General features: G+C 34.2%; 1 protein-coding gene across 1 annotated transcript in view; it reads right to left on the bottom strand.

Moving 5' to 3' along the window:
- The window catches only part of LOC118199079 (putative glutamate receptor), an 80821-nt gene that overhangs the window by 26831 nt on the left and 30260 nt on the right, over positions 1-23730 (bottom strand). The window contains exons 6-8 of the mRNA XM_085808254.1: positions 22883-23027; positions 12670-12902; positions 7834-8090 (exon numbers count right to left, since the gene is read on the bottom strand). Coding sequence (XP_085664380.1) covers positions 7834-8090; positions 12670-12902; positions 22883-23027 — 635 coding nt within the window. The remainder of the gene's footprint in view (positions 1-7833; positions 8091-12669; positions 12903-22882; positions 23028-23730) is intronic.

Genomic DNA, 23730 nt, shown 5'->3' on the forward strand with positions numbered 1-23730 from the left:
CGCTTTTGAATATACTTTCAGGATACTTCAAAGAATTTAGGTGTTCAAAGAGAAAACACTTGGACGTGTACACCAGCAAATACCATCAATTGAGCTTGTGTTAACAGAAAAGACAAAAACGATATCATTGCAGATTAAAGTGAAGAGCGACTGGTTGTAGACTAAATGGTTGTATAAATTTAAATTACGTTATAGAACATCATATCGTATCATAAATGGAGAATCCCATGATTTTCTCAGTCGAATTATTTGAAGATTCAGGAGTTTATCTAGTGATGTATGTGGATGTCACCTAAAGAAGCGGCTGAGCGGTAAATCGCTGAACACTGGTAGTTCGGTCCGAGGTTCGAATCCCGCGAACGGGCTGTCTGCATGGGCGTTTTCGTGGTTTTCCCCATATGTAACGTGTATGCGAGCCAGTTTCCCTTAGAAAGTCCTCCACGAAGGCATCCCTTCCCTTAGGCATAATTAAATAAACCAAAACCTCTTGATGAAACCAGACTTTCCTTTCATGTCATACCTTCAAAATGTTTAGCCTCTACAGACTGATAAAGGCTCTGACCAAATACTTCGTGATGAACTTTCTAAGAGAAACCAGCTAGCATACACGGTACACATGAGAAAATCCACGAAAACGCCCATGCAACCAGTCTGTTTACCGGGATTCGAACCCCGGAGTGGTTCAGTGTTCAGCGACTTTACCGCTGGGCCGTTTGTGGGCCTTTATGAAATGGAAGGCGATAACTTTATTTAAAATGATTGTCAGAAATACCAAGATGTTTCGAAAAGTTGGATGTTTTTTAATATACTTGCAGAATGCCTAAAGAAAACGAGCAAGAATGGAGCAGAATGCCTGAAGAAACAGAGAAGACAAAATAAATTTTTGCATAAAATTTAGTATTTGTATTATTTTTTTATTTAAAACTTTTTAATCTTACGATATTTGATTCTTGCGATTTCAAAAATAAAATATTTGACTAAAATATGAATAACATTTTAAGAAACCAAATGTAGGATAAAATTGTGTGAAGCAATGGGCATAATGATAAAACTGTTTAAAGCAGTGTATGCAAGTCATCCTAAGTTAAACTGTCGGTTATACATCTCTCTTATTTATATATATATCTTTTTTGAACGGAACATTGAAAGGCGTGTTAACTGTGCTTTACTGTACTTTGTCCTTTAATATATGCACAGACGCATCGTAGTCTGGGTTACAAAGTATTTCTTCCGAAAGAAACGCAATTCAAATAAATAAAATCAAATTCTGGAAATTTTATATTAATAAATATATTTAAAATGCTCAGTTCGAATGAATAAATAAAAAATTTTAAAATAATTATCTGAAGAGACAATGCAACACTAACAATTAAAATATAAGTCTAAAAATTTAAAAATTACCTAAAGTAGTAACTATGACTAAAAATATAGTATAAAGAAAACTATTTGAAAAAAATAAATAAATAAACGATGCACCTTTGATTTAAACTACGCAGCTCGAATGAGTAAATAGAAATTTTTAAAACAGTTATTCGAAAGAAACCATGCAACTTAAACAATTAAAATGAAATTCGAAAAAGAAAAAATACTTAAAATAATAACAATTATAATTAAAAATATAATATACAGATCATTATCTGAAAAAAGAAACGAATGTGACTTTTCCCCCCTCACGCACGAGGTAGAAAGGGAAAGGAAAATAGGTTGTTATATGTGAAGAAGTTCGCCAAGTGAAAAAAAAAAAAAAAAACGCAACTGAAAAAAAAGCGCCAACATAAACTGTTGAATTTCTCCGTAAATTTCGCACCAAATTTTACAAAATTTAGTATCTAGACATAATTTGAGTCGTAGAATCGAAATATGTAAAAAAAAAAAAATAAATAAATAAATAAAATGGTATGTTATTTCAGAAAAAGTCCGATTTTGTGTCAAAATACCTATGTTAGAATAGTGTTATATATGAATCTAATATATATCCTAAGTCGCGCTTTTGAGACATAAAGAACGCAATTTGAATTTCGTGAATCGGCCCAGTAGAACGAGAGATATAGAACTGTCCCCCCCTTTTTTTTCCAGTGTGTATTAACGCAATTTATGAGGCTCGGACCAGGGCCAGTTTAAGAAATTTTAGAGCCTCCTGCAAGTTGGGAGATGGAGCCCTCAAACAGGATCCCTTTTAATATTATAGTTTCCATGGCATGGTCAGACAGTTTTACATACATCACAAATTATTTTATTTCTTTGATTAATTAATACGTATGTAATATTTTGTATTGTTGAATAGTTTTCAAAACAATAGAATACATGTGGGATGAGGTATATATTTTAGGACATTACCTGCATAATTTATTTCTAAACAAGCTGTTGCTGATGAAGTGGCTGAAAGAACGGCTGATACTACCATCCATATTTTTAAAGCACAGCATATTTTTATAGAAACATAAGATTTAGAATCATCATTTTTATAAAAGTCAAATTATGATATAAACATACAACCCCCTAGAGGCCGAATTAGTGGAAGTTCAATGGTTATGTAGAAATGATCTGCAGCTACTTAATGGCTGGATAAGTCAGCAGGTTCTGTGGACAAGTAAGAATAATTATATAAACGACACTCAACGTTCTGGATTCAATTAACAACGAGGGTACGACGTTTATTAAATGAATTTAAGAAGTTTTCAAAAATAAAAAAAATCAACTCATTTTTTTATTCTAAAATGTATTTTTATGCGTAGTGTATTTTCATTATATCCTTAAAATTCTAATTTAGAATGTAATTGTCCAGAACTGAATTCTAATCATCAGTAATATAATAAGTAATTATTACGGTTATTAATAAATCTTTCTTATAAAGAAATTGCAAATATTTCAAAAACTTTCTGTCTGAATGCTAATATTTTTCTATGCAAATATTTCTAATTTTATATTAATCAAGATTGCACACGATATTATTTATTTGCACTTCAATTCTTACCGTCAGCTCTAGTAGAAGTTACAAATCAATTACATTTAACTAAGGACTGACCATCTAAGTTTAGAAACAGCGTACCGTAACAGCAATTCAATTATTGGCGCCGTATCTTTCATGTTATTCCCGATTGACAAGCTACATGATGTTGAATGAGTATTCGGGTTTTGCTAGTAACTTCAGTTGGAAATCGAGCTTAAACTAGGTGAGTTGGTTATTTGAACATAGAAAGAATATGGGAGCTTTTTGGTTAAGATGCTTTCACAGAGAACCTAGAAAACTACGAAAACCAACACATGCAGCCTGGATTAGACTTCACAACAAACAATTAGTATTTAACAATCTTAAAATGCTAGGCAACTGGTGAGGCTCCAATTAAATCTCCAATTTAATATTTTATTTGTAAATACTTAAATTATTGTTGTATTCTTCGACACAAAAAGCAGAATTTAAGTTTTGTTAACTCATTAGTAAACTACCAAGCCGTAGTGCAAATGAATATTCAATTTCTTTTGCAATAATTGTATTCACTTAATATTCTTGGAATATGTCCTAAAGAAGGAATGTTCTCGGAAGATTCAAGAAGTGTTTAAATCCAGTGATATTAGGTTTGTCTTACAAGCTCAGGATCAAAACGATTCTGCAATTGCCCGAGTAGTTGACTTGTAAATGACTGTGAATTAAGCAGATGACTTTTAATCTTACGTTTTCAGTCAGAAAACCTATTCCGAATGTTTTGTATTGCATGACAATGTATCTTTTCATTATTCAATAACCAGTCGGAGAACCGCTTGTGTTCGGAAAATAAGTATGTGTACTCAATCGTCCTGCATGTTCTTCAAATTTGTCTTCTTGTGATTTTTTTCTTTCCCAAAAACTAAAGTTGCCTCTCAAAGGAAAGTTTTTTGATATTGAAGAGACAAAAGGAATATGACATCTACTTTTAGAGGCATGTCAAAAACAGATCTCTACAAGCCTTCTCTTCCATTACATGTTGTGCATTCATACAAAAAGTTGCATCAGCGTAAAATCTATAATCTATTTTTATTACACTTTGATTACTTTATTAACACCTCTTCCCTCCAGACCTCAATCTCTCTGACTTTTGGCTATGGGATTATCTCAAAAGCACTGTTTATGGTGATAATCTAAACAATTTAGCAGAAATGAAAAATGTGATACACCAACATGTCCGTAACATTCCTCCTGATATGCTAAGAGCTGCTTTTGAGAATGCAGTAACAGGATTTAACTTGCTTTCGGAAAATGTTGGACGCTACATTAAACATACCTTGTAACACGTTTCGGAAACGATTAAACACATTTTAAACCGATGTTTTCATGTCTTATTTCATTTAACAATATTGCACACAGCATCATAATTTACCTGGTGGTGAGTTTTTGAACTCTTTTTTTTTTTTTTTCCCGCGTAAAATAAATTCCCATAACCTCCTTCACACGATTCCCAAGTTTGATAACATTTGGTCCGGTAGTATTCCTTTTATGACCATTTCAAAGTGGATATAAGTTTCAGCCGATATAAGAATCGGGTTACTCAGTGGTACAGAATAAACACAGCTGGACTGTTTTATTCCTTTGTCATTTAGAAAAAATTGTTTTAATTGGGAGAGATAGGATAGAACGGGAGATATAGCACTGTCACATTTTTTTTTTTTTTTTTTTTTTTGAGCAGTGTACATATAGAAAAATACCATCAAACGCATCATAATACCGGTGTCGCATTGGAGTTTCAGCATATAAATTATATGAGAATCAAAATGCGTTATAAATACGATACGCAGGCGTGCCGAGAGTAAGCTCGGCGCCACTACCACTAGTGGAGTGATAATGTTTTTCAGTATAAAGTATCAGTATATCAGTTTTTGTTTCATCGAGGGAAAAAATACATTACTGTATTTCATTGTTTTTCTGAAATGAAGTTGGTATTTATTTCAGTCATTGTTATGAGAGGTATTATTTTATTTATATTTTAGGAAAAAATATTTTTATCCATTGATAAATGGTTGAACTTAGTTACAAAAGTAATGACGCGGATGGCAATGCGGAAAAGTTTCTTTAAGCAAGTAACCAGAAAAAGGCATCTAATATCGGAAAAAGAAAATCTAATGAGACATTTTCTGAAATGCGGTTTAATTTAAACAAATTTGGCGGCAATGGACAACCTCTTTGCTTAATTTGCAAAAATGTTTCAGCTATGAATTGTATGAAGCCAGCAGAATTGTAAAAGGCGTCTTGAATCCGAGCATCATTTGTACGTCACTAAATCGAAATAACACTTTGAATGACTGTTAAAATCTTCAAATTAGGAAACATAATATTTTGAGAAATTTATAATTGTTAGCTAAAAATATTTACTTGCGTCATACGAAGTTTTACATTCGACTGCTAAACATAAAAAGCCATAAACAATTGGAGAAGATCTCACATTTCCTACTGCTATTAAAATGATAAATATGGCACTGAAATTCCGAAAATTCCTTTCTCAAACGACATTATTGCCAGTAGAATTTCTAAACGTAGCAAAGACCAATTAGACCAACGTATTACCAGACTTAAGGAAAACCCGATTTTATAATTCATTTGGACGAATATGACAGATGTGTTGTAGAGTCATTAGCTTTTTTTTTTTTTTTTGGAAGCAGGAGACATGAAAAATGAGCAATGCCCTCGCCAGGACTCGAACCACGGACCTCTCGAATACGCGCTGAGTGTACTGGCCATTACACCACGAAGGCATGCTCAGAAGGCAGGAGAAATATCTTATAACGTTTATAGACATAACATCGAAGATCAATTGTTATTTTATTGTCCTTTGGAAAAACATAAGGAAGGAAAGATGTGTGATAAAGTTGACGATTTTAAAGTCGAAGATTTAACATGGGAACATTGCTCTGAAGTATACAGAGATGATGCAAATGCGATGCCGGGAGAAGATACTGGTTTTAATCGTTGGTTTTAAATCACTTGGTAAAGAACATGTAACTTTTACACAACACGTGATCCGTCGAAAGGCCCTTGGAGCAAAAACATTAGCAAAATTGAACAATCTATTTCGGGATGCTCTCAAAATTATGAACTCTATTAAAAACCATGTCCTTAACAGCCATTCTCCAAATCCGAATACAAAATCATAATAACCCACAGAAATACGATGGGTATCAACAAAGCGAAATTTAAAAGTATTATTGAAACACAAAAATATTATGTTTTTAACCAGTACACTGTTTGATCTTGCTCCTCTTTTTCAAAGGGACTTATGTTTATCAAACCTGTGCCGTCTGTTAGATATTGTTGAGAAACTAAAGAATCTCAGCTTGTCTTTTCAAGAAATGAAGTAGCAATATTTTTTACTTCAAATCATAAATCTGTAGGTTTTATTAAAAACATAAACATTTGAAGAATAAGGTTATAAGGTATTTCACCCGCCTTCCTAGCTTGCCTTCATGGTGTAGTGGTTCTGCACTAGGCCAGTATTCCAGAGGTCTGTGGTTCGATTCCTGGCAAAGGCGACTGCTTATTTTTCATCTTGCCTGCTTCCACAAAATACCTAATGTCTCTACAGTGGCGCCCGAACTAAAAGGGTGTTGGATGATCATTCTCCTCACCCAGGATTTGGCGATTGGGTCCTCTAAAAACCCTAGTTGCCCTTTAAAAGCGGGAGTATATAAGATATTTCTCCCGCCTTCTTAGCGTGTCTTTGTGGTGTAGTGGTTCTGCACGCTGCGCCGGTATTCCAGAGGTCCGTGGTTCGATTCCCGGCGAAGGCGTTTGCTAATTTTTCATCTCTGCGACTTTTCCAATTAACCTAATGTCTTTACAAGGTGAAATAAGGTAAAAAAAATATATCAATACGAAATATTTTCTACTATCGACATTTTTATAAATTAAAAAAAAATTAAACATTTCCGACTGCAAAATTTAGTATAGATAACTTAAAAAGCTGCTTTGCAAATCTTTATATCGATTTTTGATTTCGAAAAGTTATCTTGGAGTCAAAAACTATTTCGTATTGACATTAATGAGATTAATCACTTGGTATATAAAGTCCAAGAGGAATTTGACGTGCTGTAGAGTGTCTGAAACTTAAAACTTGAGTTTCCAGAAAATTCCTTGTCTGAATTCTGGATCAGAGCTAGAACTGAATTTCCCGCAGTTTCTGAAACGGTTCTAAATGTTCTGCTGCTATACAGCGCTGCATACTTAATGTAAAACGACTTTTACAGTTTTAACGCTTATTAAATCCATTAACACTTAGTTCAGCATCCAACGTTGAAAAACAATGAAGCTTCAGCTAACGTCCAGCAGTGTCAAATATTACACCAATATTTAATTATTATCAAATATTACACCAATATAATAATTAATTTGTTATGCAGCAAAAAAAAAAAAAAAAAAAAAAAAAAAAAAAAAAAAAAAAAAGGATTTCCTTTCATTAATTTTTGGTTACGTGAAAAAATCTTAAAACTACTTCTTTTCATGTATACACTACTTATGAAAGAAATGCAGTATATATGGGAAAATATTTTATATTTTTATTTTATATTTTTATTTTATATTTAGTATCTTGGTCTCGGAAAAATCTTGATGATCAATAGGGGTCATGAAAGCATTCTTCATGACCCGTATTGGGCTCTATTATAAAGACCTATATTTTAAAGACTTTATAATAGAGCTTCTTAAACCTATTGTATTTAAGAAGCTCTATTATAAAAGTCGAAGATTTAACATTTTAAGAAGATTTAAAAATAATTATGCCACTACGTTACATAAATTAACTAATATATACTTTCTTAGAATTATAATAGAGAACTAAGAAATAATTTATAGAAATATTAGCCACTTACACTTCATTGATACCTTCCAAGAACTGAAAATCATCCCTAACTGCGAGAGAAAACAGTTCGATATCCAATCCTTCGCCACTCATACTAAAATAAGGCGACGGCATTGTCTGCGCTTCATACACGGAACCAATCTGCTGAGCAAGAAAGGCAAAGTTACCCTCTAAGACTCTGTCCAAGCCCTCTCGTACAGATCGAACAAAATTCCGCCGATCACTACTCAGAGATTCAGCAATTACTTTCAAATCACCCTGCAATTCCTAAAAACATAACGTATTTATTAAATATTAATATTTCGTATACATTACTTACCATAATAACATTAGGTTCAGTATTTACAGAAAAATGATTTCAAATGCAGTTATTAAAATTGGCAATGCCAAGACTCAATAATTTCTGCTCCTTTAAGGTAGATAAGGTAAAAGTTTTGATGTTTCTAAATGTTGGGTAATGGAAATTCTTAAGATTATATTTGTACTCTTAGAGGGGAAGATCAAATGTTTTATACAGAAATCAAGAATCCCCTCTTTAAGTGGGCTTATCTTGTCATTTAGCAATATTAACATTCTGATTGGTGATTTGGAAATGAGAACTTGAGTTCTTTCTATAAATTCTAATTCTTGAGGATTGTCCAAATCAGAAAAGGAGTTTCTAGCAATGGCAAAAAGTACAGTAATCGATATCCTCAGTATCCAGACGGAAATTTTATAATGTAGTTAAATACTTGAAAGTTGAAATATTATGCATGGCATGTTTTTAAACATTACTGAACACCTATCATTGTTGACAAATTAGACCTAATTCTTTTTATAAAGATCACTGTTTTAAGCTCGATAGGAAAATTATATGACTTTTCTGTGGACAAAAGAGTTAGCAAAATTAAGGAATTATATCGGTTTCTAGGCATGAAACGATATAGAAGAAGAAACATATCAGCTTGCATTGAATGCCTCATGAATAAAGTAGCAGGTGATAAACAAGAAAGATTGTTACATCCCGTAAAGCCTGGTGAAACACCTTTTGCTATTATTCCTATGGATCATTTGGGTCCTTTCATAAAGAGTTCAAGAGGTAATCAAGAACTGCTGGTGATAACTGATAATATGATAAAGTTTGTCAGAATTTATTCAATTAAAAATACAAGTGCAATAAATACAATAAATTAAAAATACAAGAAAAATGTTTTACAGTCTTTAAAGGGTTTTGTAAATGATTTTGGCCTGCCGGAAGAATAATAAGTGATACAGCATCTTGTTTTACTTCTTATCAAGTAAACAAGATGATCTCAATTTAAGCAGTACTGTACAGACAATGGAATTCATCATACTTTTAATTCTACCAAACACCCCTAAGCCAAAGGTACGGAAGAACGTGTCAAAAGAACAATTGTAGGAACGATAACGACAAGCCTGTTCGATAAGCAACACAGAGACATGGATTCCCAAATAAAAAAGACAGAAAGAAATATGGACAGCACGGTAAATAAAACTTCGAATAAAACACTATTTGAAATGTTACATGGATATTCGTTTAGATTTTATGATGGTGTCCTTAGAAAGACAGAAGATGAAGCTGCATGGAATAACCAGCGAGGAAGAATTGAAGAGCAACAAACGAAAATGAAAGAGAGATATATAGAAAGAGATGCCCTACACTAATATTTCAATAAGGAGAAATTGTTTGTGATGAGGTGTGCTCCTAAATCTACAGGTCAACCTAGCAAAATACAGCCGAAATATCGAGGACCAGCTATAATAACAAATTTATTACCCAATGATGCTTACAGAATAACAGAATTATAAGCGAAGGATCGAGGTCGCTGTTTCACCACCACTGTTTTCAACTCAGGAAATAATAAGAAAAATTAAATCCACAGAATACGTGACAAATCTAGGCCTGAGGTCTGGATATTTCCAGATAGTTGTGAAACAGAAGGACATGCCAAAATTCGCATTTATCTCGAAAGCAGGGGTTACGCCTTCCTTAGAATGCCTTTGTCCTATGCGGAGCCTCCGGAAAGTTTCAAAGAGCTATGTGTATAATCCTAAAACCTGTTCTCGAAAAACCAACCTTTATTTACTTAGATGACACTATAATCAAAACCAATACAGTTGATGAACACATTTGGGATTTGAACGTTGTTGTTTCGCTTCTAAAAGACGCAAGCTTAAAAGTGAAGGCGGCAAAATATAAATTCACAGCAGAAGTACTTCGACTACGTGGGTATAAGTTATCTCAGTGGGGAAATAAAACAGAAAATTCCAAAATTTTAGCGATAAAGAATTGTCCACCACTTAACACGGCAAAGGATGGCATAATTTTTGGACTTGTGCTACTGTTATAGACCTGTCAAAGATTTTGCTCGCATAGAAGAGCGCCTATGAAATTTAAAAAGGGGAAAAAAAGGACTAGATTCACTTGGTCGGCAGAAGCAAACACGGCGTCTGAAAGACATAAAGCGGCATTAATCCAAGCTCCCATGTTGCAATTTACTGAAGTGGGTTGTAAATTAAAAAAATAGCAGATGCATCGAATTTCGCGATAGGAGACGAGGTTATGGAATACAGACAGCCGGTTCAATATTATAGCAAAACACTTAGCACCACTCAAAGAAATCATACCGCTAGCGAGACAAGCGCTGTAGCAGTAGCCAGACTTGGGAAATAGTTGGTTATCGTGTATACAGACCAGGTGGCCATTGTACGCTTATAATCCATGAAGAATTTGTCACCCAGACTCATAAGATGGGCTGAAATTGCAAGAATACAGTTTAATAATTAAACACACTCTCGGGAAAAACATTTTGTAGTGGATGTTCGGTCGCGAATTAAACTAAATAGCGAGGAGTAAGAAGTGAAATTTCCCATGTTAATTTCTAAAATTTTAGATTCGCAAGGCACAATAGTTTCAGATCTGCCAGCAAACCGGTAATTAAAAAATATCTACACGTATTTAAAGGATTCCAATTAGTCTGAACACCAAGCTACAAAGGGAACTGGAAACAGGGCTGCAGATTACGAAATTATTTATAAGGTTTTTTTATATAGTAAGACAACTAAAAATAATGAATTAAGTGATTTTTAGTATTTTACAAGGGAATACATGACACGTCAATATCAGGCCACCTTGGAATACGTAAAAGAGTCCAGAGTTTATTTCACGCAGCTACAAAAATTTGAAGTCCTGTAACATTTGTCAGTTAGTTAAAGGTATTAATTATAGACCAAAAGTGTACCTAAACATCATAAAAGCTGCATTCACTAATGGAATAATACGAAATGACCTATTAAGTTCCTACCCACGTAGTAAAAGGAAACAAAAATAGTAATATACTCGTGATTGCTGATCATTTTTCGAAGTGGGTAGAAATAATTCTGCTCAAGAAAGCTTCGGCTAAAATGGGTGGAGCTTCATCTTTCAATATATTTATACTTAAGTATGGAGCTCCAACTAAAATAATCTCGGTCAACGGAAAACAATTCGTAAGTCAAATTTTTGAGGAAATGTATACGGATCTTGGCATAAAACACTTTGAAATAGACCTTTATGGATCGCAGTTAGAGAAGAAAATTATAAATATAGTTAAAATTATCTGTAGCTATGTAAGAAGTTATTATCAAAGCTGGGGGAGCTGTGCCGATATGTTGGCAGTTACGTTAATAATGGGTACACACGAAACAACTGGGAAGACACTGGCTGAACTATATCTTGGTCGAAATTTTATTACGCCGCTCGATAAACTTATTTTGCAGAAAAGATGTCTGCAGAATTTAAGTTGGGAGACATTCAGAAATTAGTGGATGAGGCAAATAGAATTCAGATGTGGCCCGGGCAAAGCAAAAATTTTATTAGGGTAAGAAAAGGCGGAAAACTGATTTTAAGGTATGAGTTAAGTCTTGTAATATATGAAATCTCTTTCGTGTGCGCCAGAAGGAAATGTAGGGAAATTGTGATTAGTTCAAAGGCGGACCTTATGTAATTGAGATAATCCGGGAAACAATGGTGTTTCTGAAAGAATAGAATGACGAATACTTAAAAGCTAACTCAGGATTAGATCAAATAGTATTACGAGTGGGTTGATATGCCACTGTTACGAGAGGTATTTCGGGAATCTCCTGTCTTGAGTTATGAAGGGCCATCAAGGAATGCGGTGGATCTAACGTCGACGTCCATAGTACAAGATGCGTATTCTCGAATATCTGAGAGAGAAAAGAAAAGGCCGAGTTTTGAGGATCGGATTATATGCTTGATGTACTCATAAAAGATTTTGCAAAGAAATGCTGACAAAACATGTATTTTAAAAATGTATTTAAAATGTGTAATCATTTGCATAGCATCCTAACATAAATATATTAAAATCCCTTTAAAATAGTTAATTATTTGCATAGCATGCTAACATAAATATATTAATATCACTTTATTTTACCTTGCTTAGAACTAATAGTTCCATTAATCAAATAAAGTGACAAATAAACTACTTTTTTAAATGTTAGTTTTTTCTAGTATTTAATAGAGGATGTAAGTATTATTGCAATTTTATTTTGAAACTGCATTTATACTGTTTTCTATTATGATGTAATTCACATTAACATAGTTTAGTGTCTTAGAAGAAAAATCAGAATTCCTATCCAAATGCCTAAATGAGATACTTCATTGTTTATCTATTTTTAGAAAATCATTAAGAAATATAAGTTTACATCACTTGAATGCTATCTGTGCATAATCATTTCCGAAATAGAAAGGAATGCTTATAGAAAAGAATTGTGAGGAAAATATAAGGTAAGATTTAAAACTATTATACTTAAAACAAAAGTAAATAAAATAAACTGCGGAGCTTACCAGCATAGTATCACAGTTTATAGTTCCTTTCCTGCAACCACATTTATACCCCTTTTTAACGACAGCTTGAGCTAGATCATGCAGCGTATTGATGGAGGGCTCGGACCAAGGAAAGGTTAGAACAGACATGAGGGTTCCGCAGTAACTAGCTTGCATAACTAATACGAAGAGTAACCATAAAATAAGCAGCAAGACCGCAGATGGACCTTGAATAATGCTCGTCAGCTTACCTCCTGCAACAATGGAATAAATTGTGAGATAAATACTTTTGACTAAAAACTGAGTACATGTCGAAGTCTGCAAGGATCAAGAATAATGCTTTTGACAAGGAACGCATTCTAAAGGGGATATTACATATATAAAATGTAAGGGAAAAGAGTAACCTTCCCTTTACATTTCTAAACATTCTCAGGAAGGAAAGCATTTTAAGATAATTTATACTTGAAATAGAAAACTAGTTGAATACTGTTCGTATAATCTGGGAAGTAATTTATTAACGTATGCAATCATCTTTAAATAAAACTTTGTTAATAATAAAATGGAATTAAGTTGCTTATATTTAATTTACAGGTTAAAAAGATATAACAGCTGTCTAGCCTGTAAAATACAAGCAACTTAATTACATATTTAAGATAAACATAAGAACTTTTTTTTACGTTTGCGAAGAAATGGTCATTGATGCGTATAAATATTTTCATTGTATACCAAAAACCTATATTGGTTTGTGTTAAGAATATTTTATTATTATATAGGAATTTTACTCGAATTTTTTTATTTTATGCTATCAAATGTGACAAGAACGTTTTATTATTATATAAAAACAAAGCAAATTAATGCCAAGCCTTTGACCCTCTGGTCAGTAGGCGAAAGAGGTGAGCGGCGATCGTTGTAGCCGATTTAACTTTAACTAGGGTACATCACGATGAGGCCTGGTACTTTACATTCGCATAAAAGCATAGCCCGGACCCATTCTTACAGCAGCCAGCTTCTCTAAACACTATACGCGTTGTGCGTCGTTTTGTTATTACATACCAATATTAAGGACTGGAATTTTACTCGACTGTTTTATTTTTATGCTTCCAAATATGACTATTAGAATTTATTCACACAAAATTAAGAAAATATTTGAGATGAATATAAATTGTTTGTTAATAAAAGGGCAGATTTTGTGTACGGAGGCACTTATTTTTAAAATCGATTTTATTTCACTGGCATAGGGATAATACATTGTTGTATTATCCATACAAACGTAATAAGATTGCATGCAAAATATTGTGACGAAATGCCCAGCTAGCTTCCCCGCAAAGCGGGTTTTGGGTTACCAGAAAGTAGCGAGGAAAGGCAGGGTTGCCAGATTTGGTACGAAATTGCCCATCTGGCGACGTTTGGCGATATGTCATAGACAGAGCGAGAACATTCTAGAACGAATTCTTACCGGTTTTCCCGAGAATGTTAACGATACTTTGATACTTTGGTGTTTTCCCTGGTATTCAGCAGGATAATTCGTTTCTGCTCTTGCCAGTATCCTTATCCTCAGAGAATCCCGACTGGACCTGACATATGATGAAGTCCGAAGATGAGAGCTCTCCATACGAGGTAGAATTGAAGAGGTGAGAATGTTCTCGAAGGCAGGTCAAAAGCTATATATACCCCGTGGAGTAGCTATGTATATCGTGATCGACCGAGCCGAGAGCTGTACTTTAGTGCTTTGCCGTGAAGCTGTCTTCACCGTTATAGCCTGATAGCCTGAAGGCTATGTTACTGATTGTTTCAGTGTAATTGTCGTAGTTTTTCGACGACTTTGGAACTTACCTGTTTAATACTGACGAATAAATTGTGTTTTGATTCTTCATCAAATGTTGCCATCAATCACTCCAAATCCACGAACCCGTAAAACTCAACAAACCGGTGTCAGCAGTGGGATTCGCTAGTTTTTTGCGTTCTTCCAAAACTGCTTCTCTTCTTCAACTTTTATAGAGATAAGTTTCGAATTGTTTATGAGTGAATAATAAAATATATTTGTTTCAGTGATACAATATTTTTTAACTCTAGCTCATTATATACAATCAAATTTCCTCAACCATACTACAATAATATGAGGAAATATTCATATGTATCATATGTATAGTACATATTCAGATACTAACATACTTCCTGGGTACTTCGAAAACCCTCTTATTTTAGAAGTACTTGGTAAGAGAATGAACTTATTGATTAATAGTTACCTTCTCATTGAAAATTACATTCTTAGACAACAACAACCAAAAACAACAACAACAACCAAAAACAACAACAACAACAACAAAACAACAACAACAACAACAACAACAACAACAACAACAAAAAGACGCACCACGACGCACCGAGAAGATATAAAGCAAATTGGACACAAATTGATACGCATACAGGTTTCGACGGAAAATGCAAAATTTTACATTTTGTCTGCCAATGAATGAAGGGTTGTCGCTACAGCGCATCTGATCTGTGCAACTGGTAGGCGATTTAAGAGGAGAAATTACGATTCCAGGTCATGAATTCTTCACGAATTTCATTCCGTGTACTCTGGTAGACAGTAACCATGCCTCGCATACAGGTGCTCGAACGATATGCGCAGATGTGAGAATTTGAGAGAGGTCGTGTAGTTGGACCCAAAGAAGCCGGTTGGTCTTATCGGCGAATAGCTCGACATTTGAGCAGGAGTAATGCCACTATTAGACGATGTTGGCAGGAATGGGTGAACCATGGCCGGACACAGCGTCAAGAAGGAAGCGATAGTACTAGAGAAACGACAGAACGGGAAGAACGAGCAATCGTCAGAGCGGCACTCACAGCCCCAGATGCATCATTATCATCGATTGTACGTGCAACTAGCGCTTCAGTGACCGCAAGAACTATTCATAGACGGCTCACAGAAAGGGGGCTGAGGTCACGGCGCCCCTTGCGCCGACTACCATTGACCTCTGTACAACGTCAAGCCCGTTTGCAATAGTGTCGGGCTCATTCGCACTGGAATGTCACTGACTGGAGTAGAAGAATCTTCAGTGATGAGTCCCGCTTTGAACTGAGCCCCGATGACCAGCGTAGGCGAGTCTAGAAACGCCCCGGACAGCAGTGTGATACTAACCTGACTGTCTTCCGGCAGACAGGCCGACAACCAGGAGTGATGGTCTGAGGTGCCATTTCATTTCATAATAGGGCCCCTTTGGTTGTCATCCGTCGCAATCTTACAGCACAGCGGTATGTCGACGAAGTTCTAAGGCCCGTTGTGTTGCCTCTCATGTGACGTCACCTTGGGCTTATATTTCAGTAAGATAATGCCCGCCTCCACACTGCACATGTTTCTACTGCTTCCCTTAGTGCTTGCCGAACATTGCCTTGGGCCAGCAAAATCGCCGGATCTCTCTGCTATTGAGCACGTTTGAAGCATTATGGCTCCAACCAGCTCGGGATGTTGACGACCTAACGTGCCAGTTGGACAGAAGTTGGCACGATATCCCTCAGGAGGACATCCGCAACATCAATCAATCGATGCCAAGCCGAATAACTGCTTGCATAAGGGCCAGAGGTAGACAAACGCGTTACTGACTTTTTCACTTTGTGAAGCTATATCACTTCAATTAAATCATGCAGTTTTTCTTAAACTGTAATCTTTGTTTTCTGTACATGTACATCACTTATACCTATTTTCGTCCTATTCGGATAACTCCTTCTTGGTGTGTCTTTTTTTTTTTTTTTTTTTTTTTGTTTAAGACTGTATTAGCATGCTTCAAAACCCATAACTAGATGATATGAGATGCACGAACAAGAACTTCATCTTTTCGATCTGTGGCATATCCTGTAAGAAATAATATTTGCATTATAGAATGGATGGACTTGATTGCTCAAAATGGTTATATAATTTTTGCAAGCAATATGATCTTCAGGGTATTAATGGGACTGGCAGTTTACTTTGATATGGCTATCATGACCGAATGTTCGCAAGAAATTCGGACCTGAAACTTAGGTTAATTTCTTCTAAATGAAGTAGACCAAACAGAGAAATAATACTAATTCAGAATTCAAACAACAAAAATCAGCGTTATATTTTCAAAATTTTCACAGGACTAGTTTTTCGATGGTTTTACCGAACCACCATCCTCAGCTGCAAAACCGCAAATGAACAAGATAGGGAATAATGATTAGATAAGATAAGAAAGCCTGGACACGGATAAGCAAGTGGCGCCATCTGTTGGTGAAACCAGAACTAAAACATAATTACTTTAAAGGCCGAAGGAAAAGAGGGATTGGAATTAGGATCGTTAACTAGAACAGAAAGATTTTTTTGAATGTGAAATGCCTGTAGAAAATCCAGTTCTCCAATGGAAGATGTTTTTTGAATAATTTTGGCAGCAGAAAAATTGAAAGTGTGATTTTCGGACCAACAATGTTAAGCAACAGAAGACTTCTGTCTTTCCTTTTTTCTAACATATGCCTCATGTTCCTTGACACGAAATTTTAAAGCTCTCCTAGTTTGGCCAATGTAAATCAAACCACACTGGCAAGGAATCCTATAAATACCCCAAGAATTCATATCCGGAATGGGGTCCTTGAGTATGGAACTCGGAATTTTATTGATGGGAGAATAAACAACAAGTTAAATTTCTGCAAAATATGTGCAACTTTATAGCTAAATGATGGAAAGAAGGGAATGACAACAGAATTTTTATAATCTCCTAAAACAAGAGTGTGCCTTTTAGTGTGTTGAGATGAGAATTTTTTAACTGCTTGATTAATAATGTTGTGTGAAAAGCCCCTGTCAATAGCTATTGCTTTTAAATAATTTAGTTCTTCATCAAGGGCTAGTTTAAATATTTAGCTAAGGGATACGAGGCAGTACCTAAATTTGATACAATAGGGCGGAAAGGAATACCACTTTTATGAATTGTGGGAAGAGCATATAATCTGGCACAATTCGCAACAGATGGGATAAACGAATGTTTTAAGTTGCTTGAAATGATTTGCGAAGATTTGATCGCAGTTTTTATTTTTGACAAGTGCGAAGGTGAAGGATCCTTAGGGATCTGATTATATGGTCCTTCGTTTAAGAGTTTAGTGACACCATTGATGTACGTGTTCTTATCCATGACGACTATCTAGCCACCTTTGTCGGCTTTTGAAATGATAATATCCGGGTTAGAATGAATTTCCCGCATTGTAGCTCTTTCTCTCGCAGTTAGCTTTGGTTTCAAAGGTTTATTATTGAATTTCACATTATTAAAAGTGGTATTCCTTTCCGCCCTATTGTATCAAATTTAGGTACTGCCTCGTATGCCTTAGCTAAATATTTAGTTTCTAGATTTTCAACTCTATTAGACAATAAAATTTACACCATAAAATATTCAATAGAGTTTGTAAAAAAAGGGTAAAAACATTTCTCCTAGAAATTTACTCATGGTTTCTTTTGATGTAAAATTATTATTCACCAATGTTCCAGTGGAGGGTGCATTAAGATGTCTAGAAACCAGACTTCGCGAATTTCATTTCTCTTACATCGAAATTGATGAGCTAATTTTCTAACTCAATTCTGTTTGAAGCAAATACATTTTGTTTTCCAAAATAAATATTACAAGCAAACTGAGGGATTAGCCAAGGGAAGCCCCCTCAGTCCCATTCTGGCTGATATATACATGCATTATTATGAATCGAAATTGTTTGAAACTTTAAACTTCCCGGCATGGTTCCGCTACGTAGACGATACTTTTACCCTGTTTGAAGGTAATAAAGACGATTTAAATAAAGTTCTTTCAACAACGAATTCTATTGATCCTGCTATTCAGTTCACTTTTGAACTTGAGACTTGCAATTCTCTTGCGTTTCTCGACATTCTGGTCACACGTAACACATCCAACTTCAGTACTACGGTTTACCGTAAACCTTCATCGGTTTGCCTCCCACCACACTTTAAATCATGTCATCCGACTAAACAAAAGTTAGCTTCATTTTATTCCTATGTTTTCCGTGCTCTTCAAGTTTCCTCCTCCAAACTGGCCCTTGATGAAGAACTAAATTATTTAAAAGCAATAGCTATTGACAGGGACTTTTCACACAACATTATTAATCAAGCAGTTAAAAAATTCTCATCTCAACACACTAAAAGGCACACTCTTGTTTTAGAAGATTTTAAAAATTCTGTTGTCATTCCCTTCTTTCCATCATTTAGCTATAAAGTTGCACATATTTTGCAGAAATTTAACTTGTTGTTTATTCTCCCATCAATAAAATTCCGAGTTCCATACTCAAGGACCCCATTCCGGATATGAATTCTTGGGGTATTTATAGGATTCCTTGCCAGTGTGGTTTGATTTACATTGGGCAAACTAGGATAGCCTTAAAATTTCGCGTCAAGGAACATGAGGCATATGTTAGAAAAAAGGAAACACAGAAGTCTTCAGTTGTTCAACTTTGTTGGTCCGAAAATCACACTTTCAATTTTTCTGATGCCAAAATTATTCAAAAAACATCTTCCATTGGAGAACTGGATTTTCTATAGGCATTTCACATTCATAAAAATCTTTCTGCTCTAGTTAACGATCCTAATTCCAATCCCTCTTTGCCTTCGGCCTTTAAAGTAATTATGTTTTAGTTCTGGTTTCACCAACAGATGGCGCCACTTGCTTATTCTTGTCCAGGCTTTCTTATCTAATCATTATTCCTTATGTTGTTCATTTGCGGTTTTGCAGCTGAGGATGGTGGTTCGGTAAAGCCATCGAAACTAGTTCTGTGAAAATTTTGAAAATATAACGCTGATTTTTGTTGTTTGACTTCTGAATTAGTATTTATTCGGCGTGTTATTGTGTCTTAATTAGGGAAATAATAGTAAGGTCATATCATTCAGACCAGATAACAGTTGTCCTTTGATCAGCAAATTCAAGTTTTGTGAATATTCCTCCAATCACTCCTCGTTTTATTAACCCTTCGTTTGGCAAATGCTGCTTGAACATTAACACTCTGTTTGTGTATAGTTTTTTCAGTGTAGTTCAGTTCAGTCAGTACAGCTCCCTGTTTCTGTACTGACAGATTTTGAAAGCATGTTATTTTAGCTGAACAGTTACTTTTGCAGCTGCTGATTTCTTATTTTTGGCCCTAAAACTTCTCAAAAGGCGGTTTTTTTTTTTTTTTTTTTTTTTTTTTTTTTTTTTTTTTAAATTCAAGGAACGATGTTATGTACGCTGGTGTTTATTGGGTGATATTCATCAAAAGGATGATTTGAGGATAATGTCCTTCGCAATACACTATATAAATCTGCTACTTTGTTTTTGCTGCTACTTCTGTTTGCAGAGCATCTTCTCGACGTACTCTAAAATGTGCTCTCCTTGAAACTCTATAAGCCTCTCCTTCGCACAAAATTAATTTACAGCGGCGCAGAATAATATGTAGAATACAACTGTGGCTTCGTATTGATTTCGGATTGATTTAACAATTGAAATATCTCTCAAGAATTATAAACAATTGTGTAAATCTATATTTTCAAACACAAATTATTTTCCATCTTACGTGTCCCTTTTATTACATATTTGAGTCTCTTTGTCCCATTCCTGTACATACTTAATGACTCAGTACAAAACTATGTGTTGAAATGATTCTATCATTGCAATTAATGTAACAAAGGCTTCTGTTCCAAGCATTTACTGAACAAGCTTGAGGTACATACAGTTTATAGTGAAATTATAAACTGTATGTATTTAATTTCATTATAAACTGTATGCTTGAAGTACATACAGTTTATAATGAAATTAAATATTTTATGCACGTTGCTTTGTTTCTAATCATTCGTGTCAGCTGAAAACTAATATATGATATTATAATATATGATAGTCTATTTTATAATTACCAAATAGTGGAAACTGTAAATTATATGACTCCCCAACATATTTTCCAACATAAGGTACTTCCTTCCTCCTTCCAGCATGCCTTCGTGGTGTAACGGTAGCACACTCGGCGCGTATTCGAGAGGTCCAGGTTCGAGTCACACAGGGAGCATTGCACAATTTTATCACCTCCTGCTGCAGTATAAGCTAATGAATCTATAAGATAACTCTACAACTATTGTAAATCAAAAAATGTTGTGACTGATCTCACTTGTCTGAAAATCAGAACAAGCCCACACATTTTATCACTGCTAAACGCGTAGGATGATGTCTGTAGTTGGGATGGGCTTTGGGCCCCACATTGATGACAATACGACTTGGACCCGATTTTAAAGGAGAGCCCTCTGAGCAAAGGATACAAGGGTCTCCCTTTCCTCTTCTTCTACCACTAAACTACTTCACAGGGCTTTTATCTGGCTGTGTATTTTAAGTGTTCCCATGCTATAAAAGCACCATAATGTTTTAAAACATTATGGTTTAAAAAATTAAAAATACCATAATGTTTTAAAACCATAATGTTTTAAACCTAGGAGAAACCTCCTAGGTTCAAACCTAAAGAACCAGGTTTGAACCTAGGAGAATGTTTTAAAACATTCTCCTAGGTTCAAACCTGGGCCCAACGATACGGCAGCTAGCATCGATAATCACTGTACCGAACTCGGCGGCTTGTAACATCGTTCGGTTAATACTACTGTTATATTTTAAATGCATTATTTGTTGCTTAATAGAATGAACTCAGTTTTGAATGAGCTTATTATTTATTGCCAACACACATTCAATACTGATTTTTAAATGTGGCGGATTTTAATAGCGTAGTATACTTGTAACCTATGATTTGCGATTAAGAATATTTTATTTAGTTTACCTGAGATAAAGTAGAGAAAAAGTATAGTTCTGCATCTCCCGTTTTATGAGCCTCAGAAATTGGAACATCAGGATTAACTTAATGGTTTGTTTTTATATACTGGAGAGTGGAACAGTGTACGCCATGCTGTCTCCAACTTCAGTGAAAATATAATTACATTTTGTGTTATCTGAATCACAGCAAGTAGGCTGTCTGAATGGACATTTTCATGCGCTATCCATGTGTCACATATATGTGGGCCTCATGTGTAAAGTAATAGGAGTCCATGCGTAACGTAACTGCTAACCACCTTATAATAAGACATAATCATCAACTATATAAAATCAAAATTCATATAAGTGAAATAAAGCAAAATTAAAACATTTGTTCATTTTAATAGGAATATTTAAACCACCTGATCGTAAGAAGTAGGTAAATGTCGTCGGATATGTAAACAAACATTTATTTAAATTTTTCAGCTTTAAACAATTATCGTCTTTCTTATATTTTTTATTATGCTTTTAATTTTGTAAAAAACACTGTTAGGTTATCATTATTTTAAGTTAAATTATAAGAAATGCTACGCTAATCAAAGTCACTCCCTGAAATCTCCTTTAAAATGTAATAAAACGAAAAATAAAAGGCAGTGTAAAAAAGCTGAATTGGGCAAATCAAAACAGTTTCCAAATTTGGCATCATTACCACTTTCAGATCTCCGCTAATTTTGAAATCATAACTAAATTTTTAATGTTTAAATTTACATATAACTTCCCAATTTTTCATTAATTATTTCTAATGTTTGGAAAATATGCCTAAAATGTTTACTTTAAGACTTTTTGCAAATTTTTATAGGTTAAAGTTCAAAATGCTTCCAGAAAAATATATAAAATGAATTTCAAATTAAAATTTTTAAGTAGAGACAAAAAATAAACGAAGAAAATTGCGTATGTTTTATTAAGTTTAAATTTCAGATTATACAAGAAGAAAAGGACAAAATGAAATTACAAAGAGATATTATCAAAGATTAAGCAACTGAGTCAACTAAGAAATTAAATTTTGATTGTTAACTTTCGAAAAACCTGTTCGTGCAATTTTTCCAAAATTTCACAGGCATTATTTTACAAATAAAATCCAAATAATGGAAAAAATCGGCATGTAATTTAAAAAGAAAATACTTATATTGAGTCGTAATACTTACGTTAGAGAAGTGCTATATAGTTATCGTATTAGAATATTTACCCTAATGAGACATGAAATAAGCAAATTTAAAAAATAACTTTCCAACTGTTACAACCATTATATATTGCATAAGATGCCTTAATATAGGTTTTGATAATGTAAAATATTCCATCAAAAATTTCAACACTGAGAAATCAGCATGCGATGATAATGTAACCTTTCTGGTTACCCAGAAATACAATTAAATTCTGTGTTCAGTTTTAAATCAGAGCAGATATCTTACCTTCAGCACAAATTGTTCCATACAGATACCAAAATAAACTCTCAATACTATATGATTGTCTTAAATAGATAGTTTGGTAGACTCTTCCAGTGAAGTAGAAAAGTAGCAGATAAACCAGTAACGACAACAACATGAGTAGCCATACCTATATGCATGAAAATGTAGGAAGAAAAATAAATAAAGAAAACTCAATCAGTTTTGGATACATGTATCTAAGTGCTATACTTAAAAATGTTCAGTTTAAATACATATAAACGAGCATACATATTTACATATCTATGAATTACAATAATAGCACAAGGTAACCAAAATGAAAGTCTATAACGCGTTCTGAACGGATAAAAGCAGCATCAAAATTTATGTGAGGCTATTAAATCCAGAGTTGAATGGGTACATTATTTAAGTACTAGTAAATGATTTTAAAGTTCATGATACTTCTTTTCTGTTCTTGAATGTGCATCTATCACCAAAGAATTATATTCTTAAACATGTTTATGTTAAAATTCAGTATGAATGAAAGAAAACAGCACCGCTGTTCGAAACTCATTATACTGACACCTAGTGATTTCACCTTTCTTGATGCTGGGAAAATGATATCGTCCATGTAACTTTATTTCAGCATACTGCTCGATATTGACTGTAGACTTCATAAACGAAGCCAGACTTTCTAATTTGGTGATTAATTTCCGCGTCTTGCTTCTTTTAAAGTTGTATAAATTACAAAAGAAGTAACTGTAGTCACTGTAGAGACATTAGGTTATTTTTCCACATTCATTAACAACCCAGAGCATAACAAATAACAAAATTATATTACAAAATGAAAATATAGGATTGAAGTTGTAGAGACA

This window comes from Stegodyphus dumicola, chromosome X1 (genome assembly GCF_044657685.1).
Source record: "Stegodyphus dumicola isolate Sdum_Otavi_A_Nest chromosome X1, ASM4465768v1".
In the NCBI taxonomy this organism is placed as follows: Eukaryota; Metazoa; Arthropoda; class Arachnida; order Araneae; family Eresidae; genus Stegodyphus; species Stegodyphus dumicola.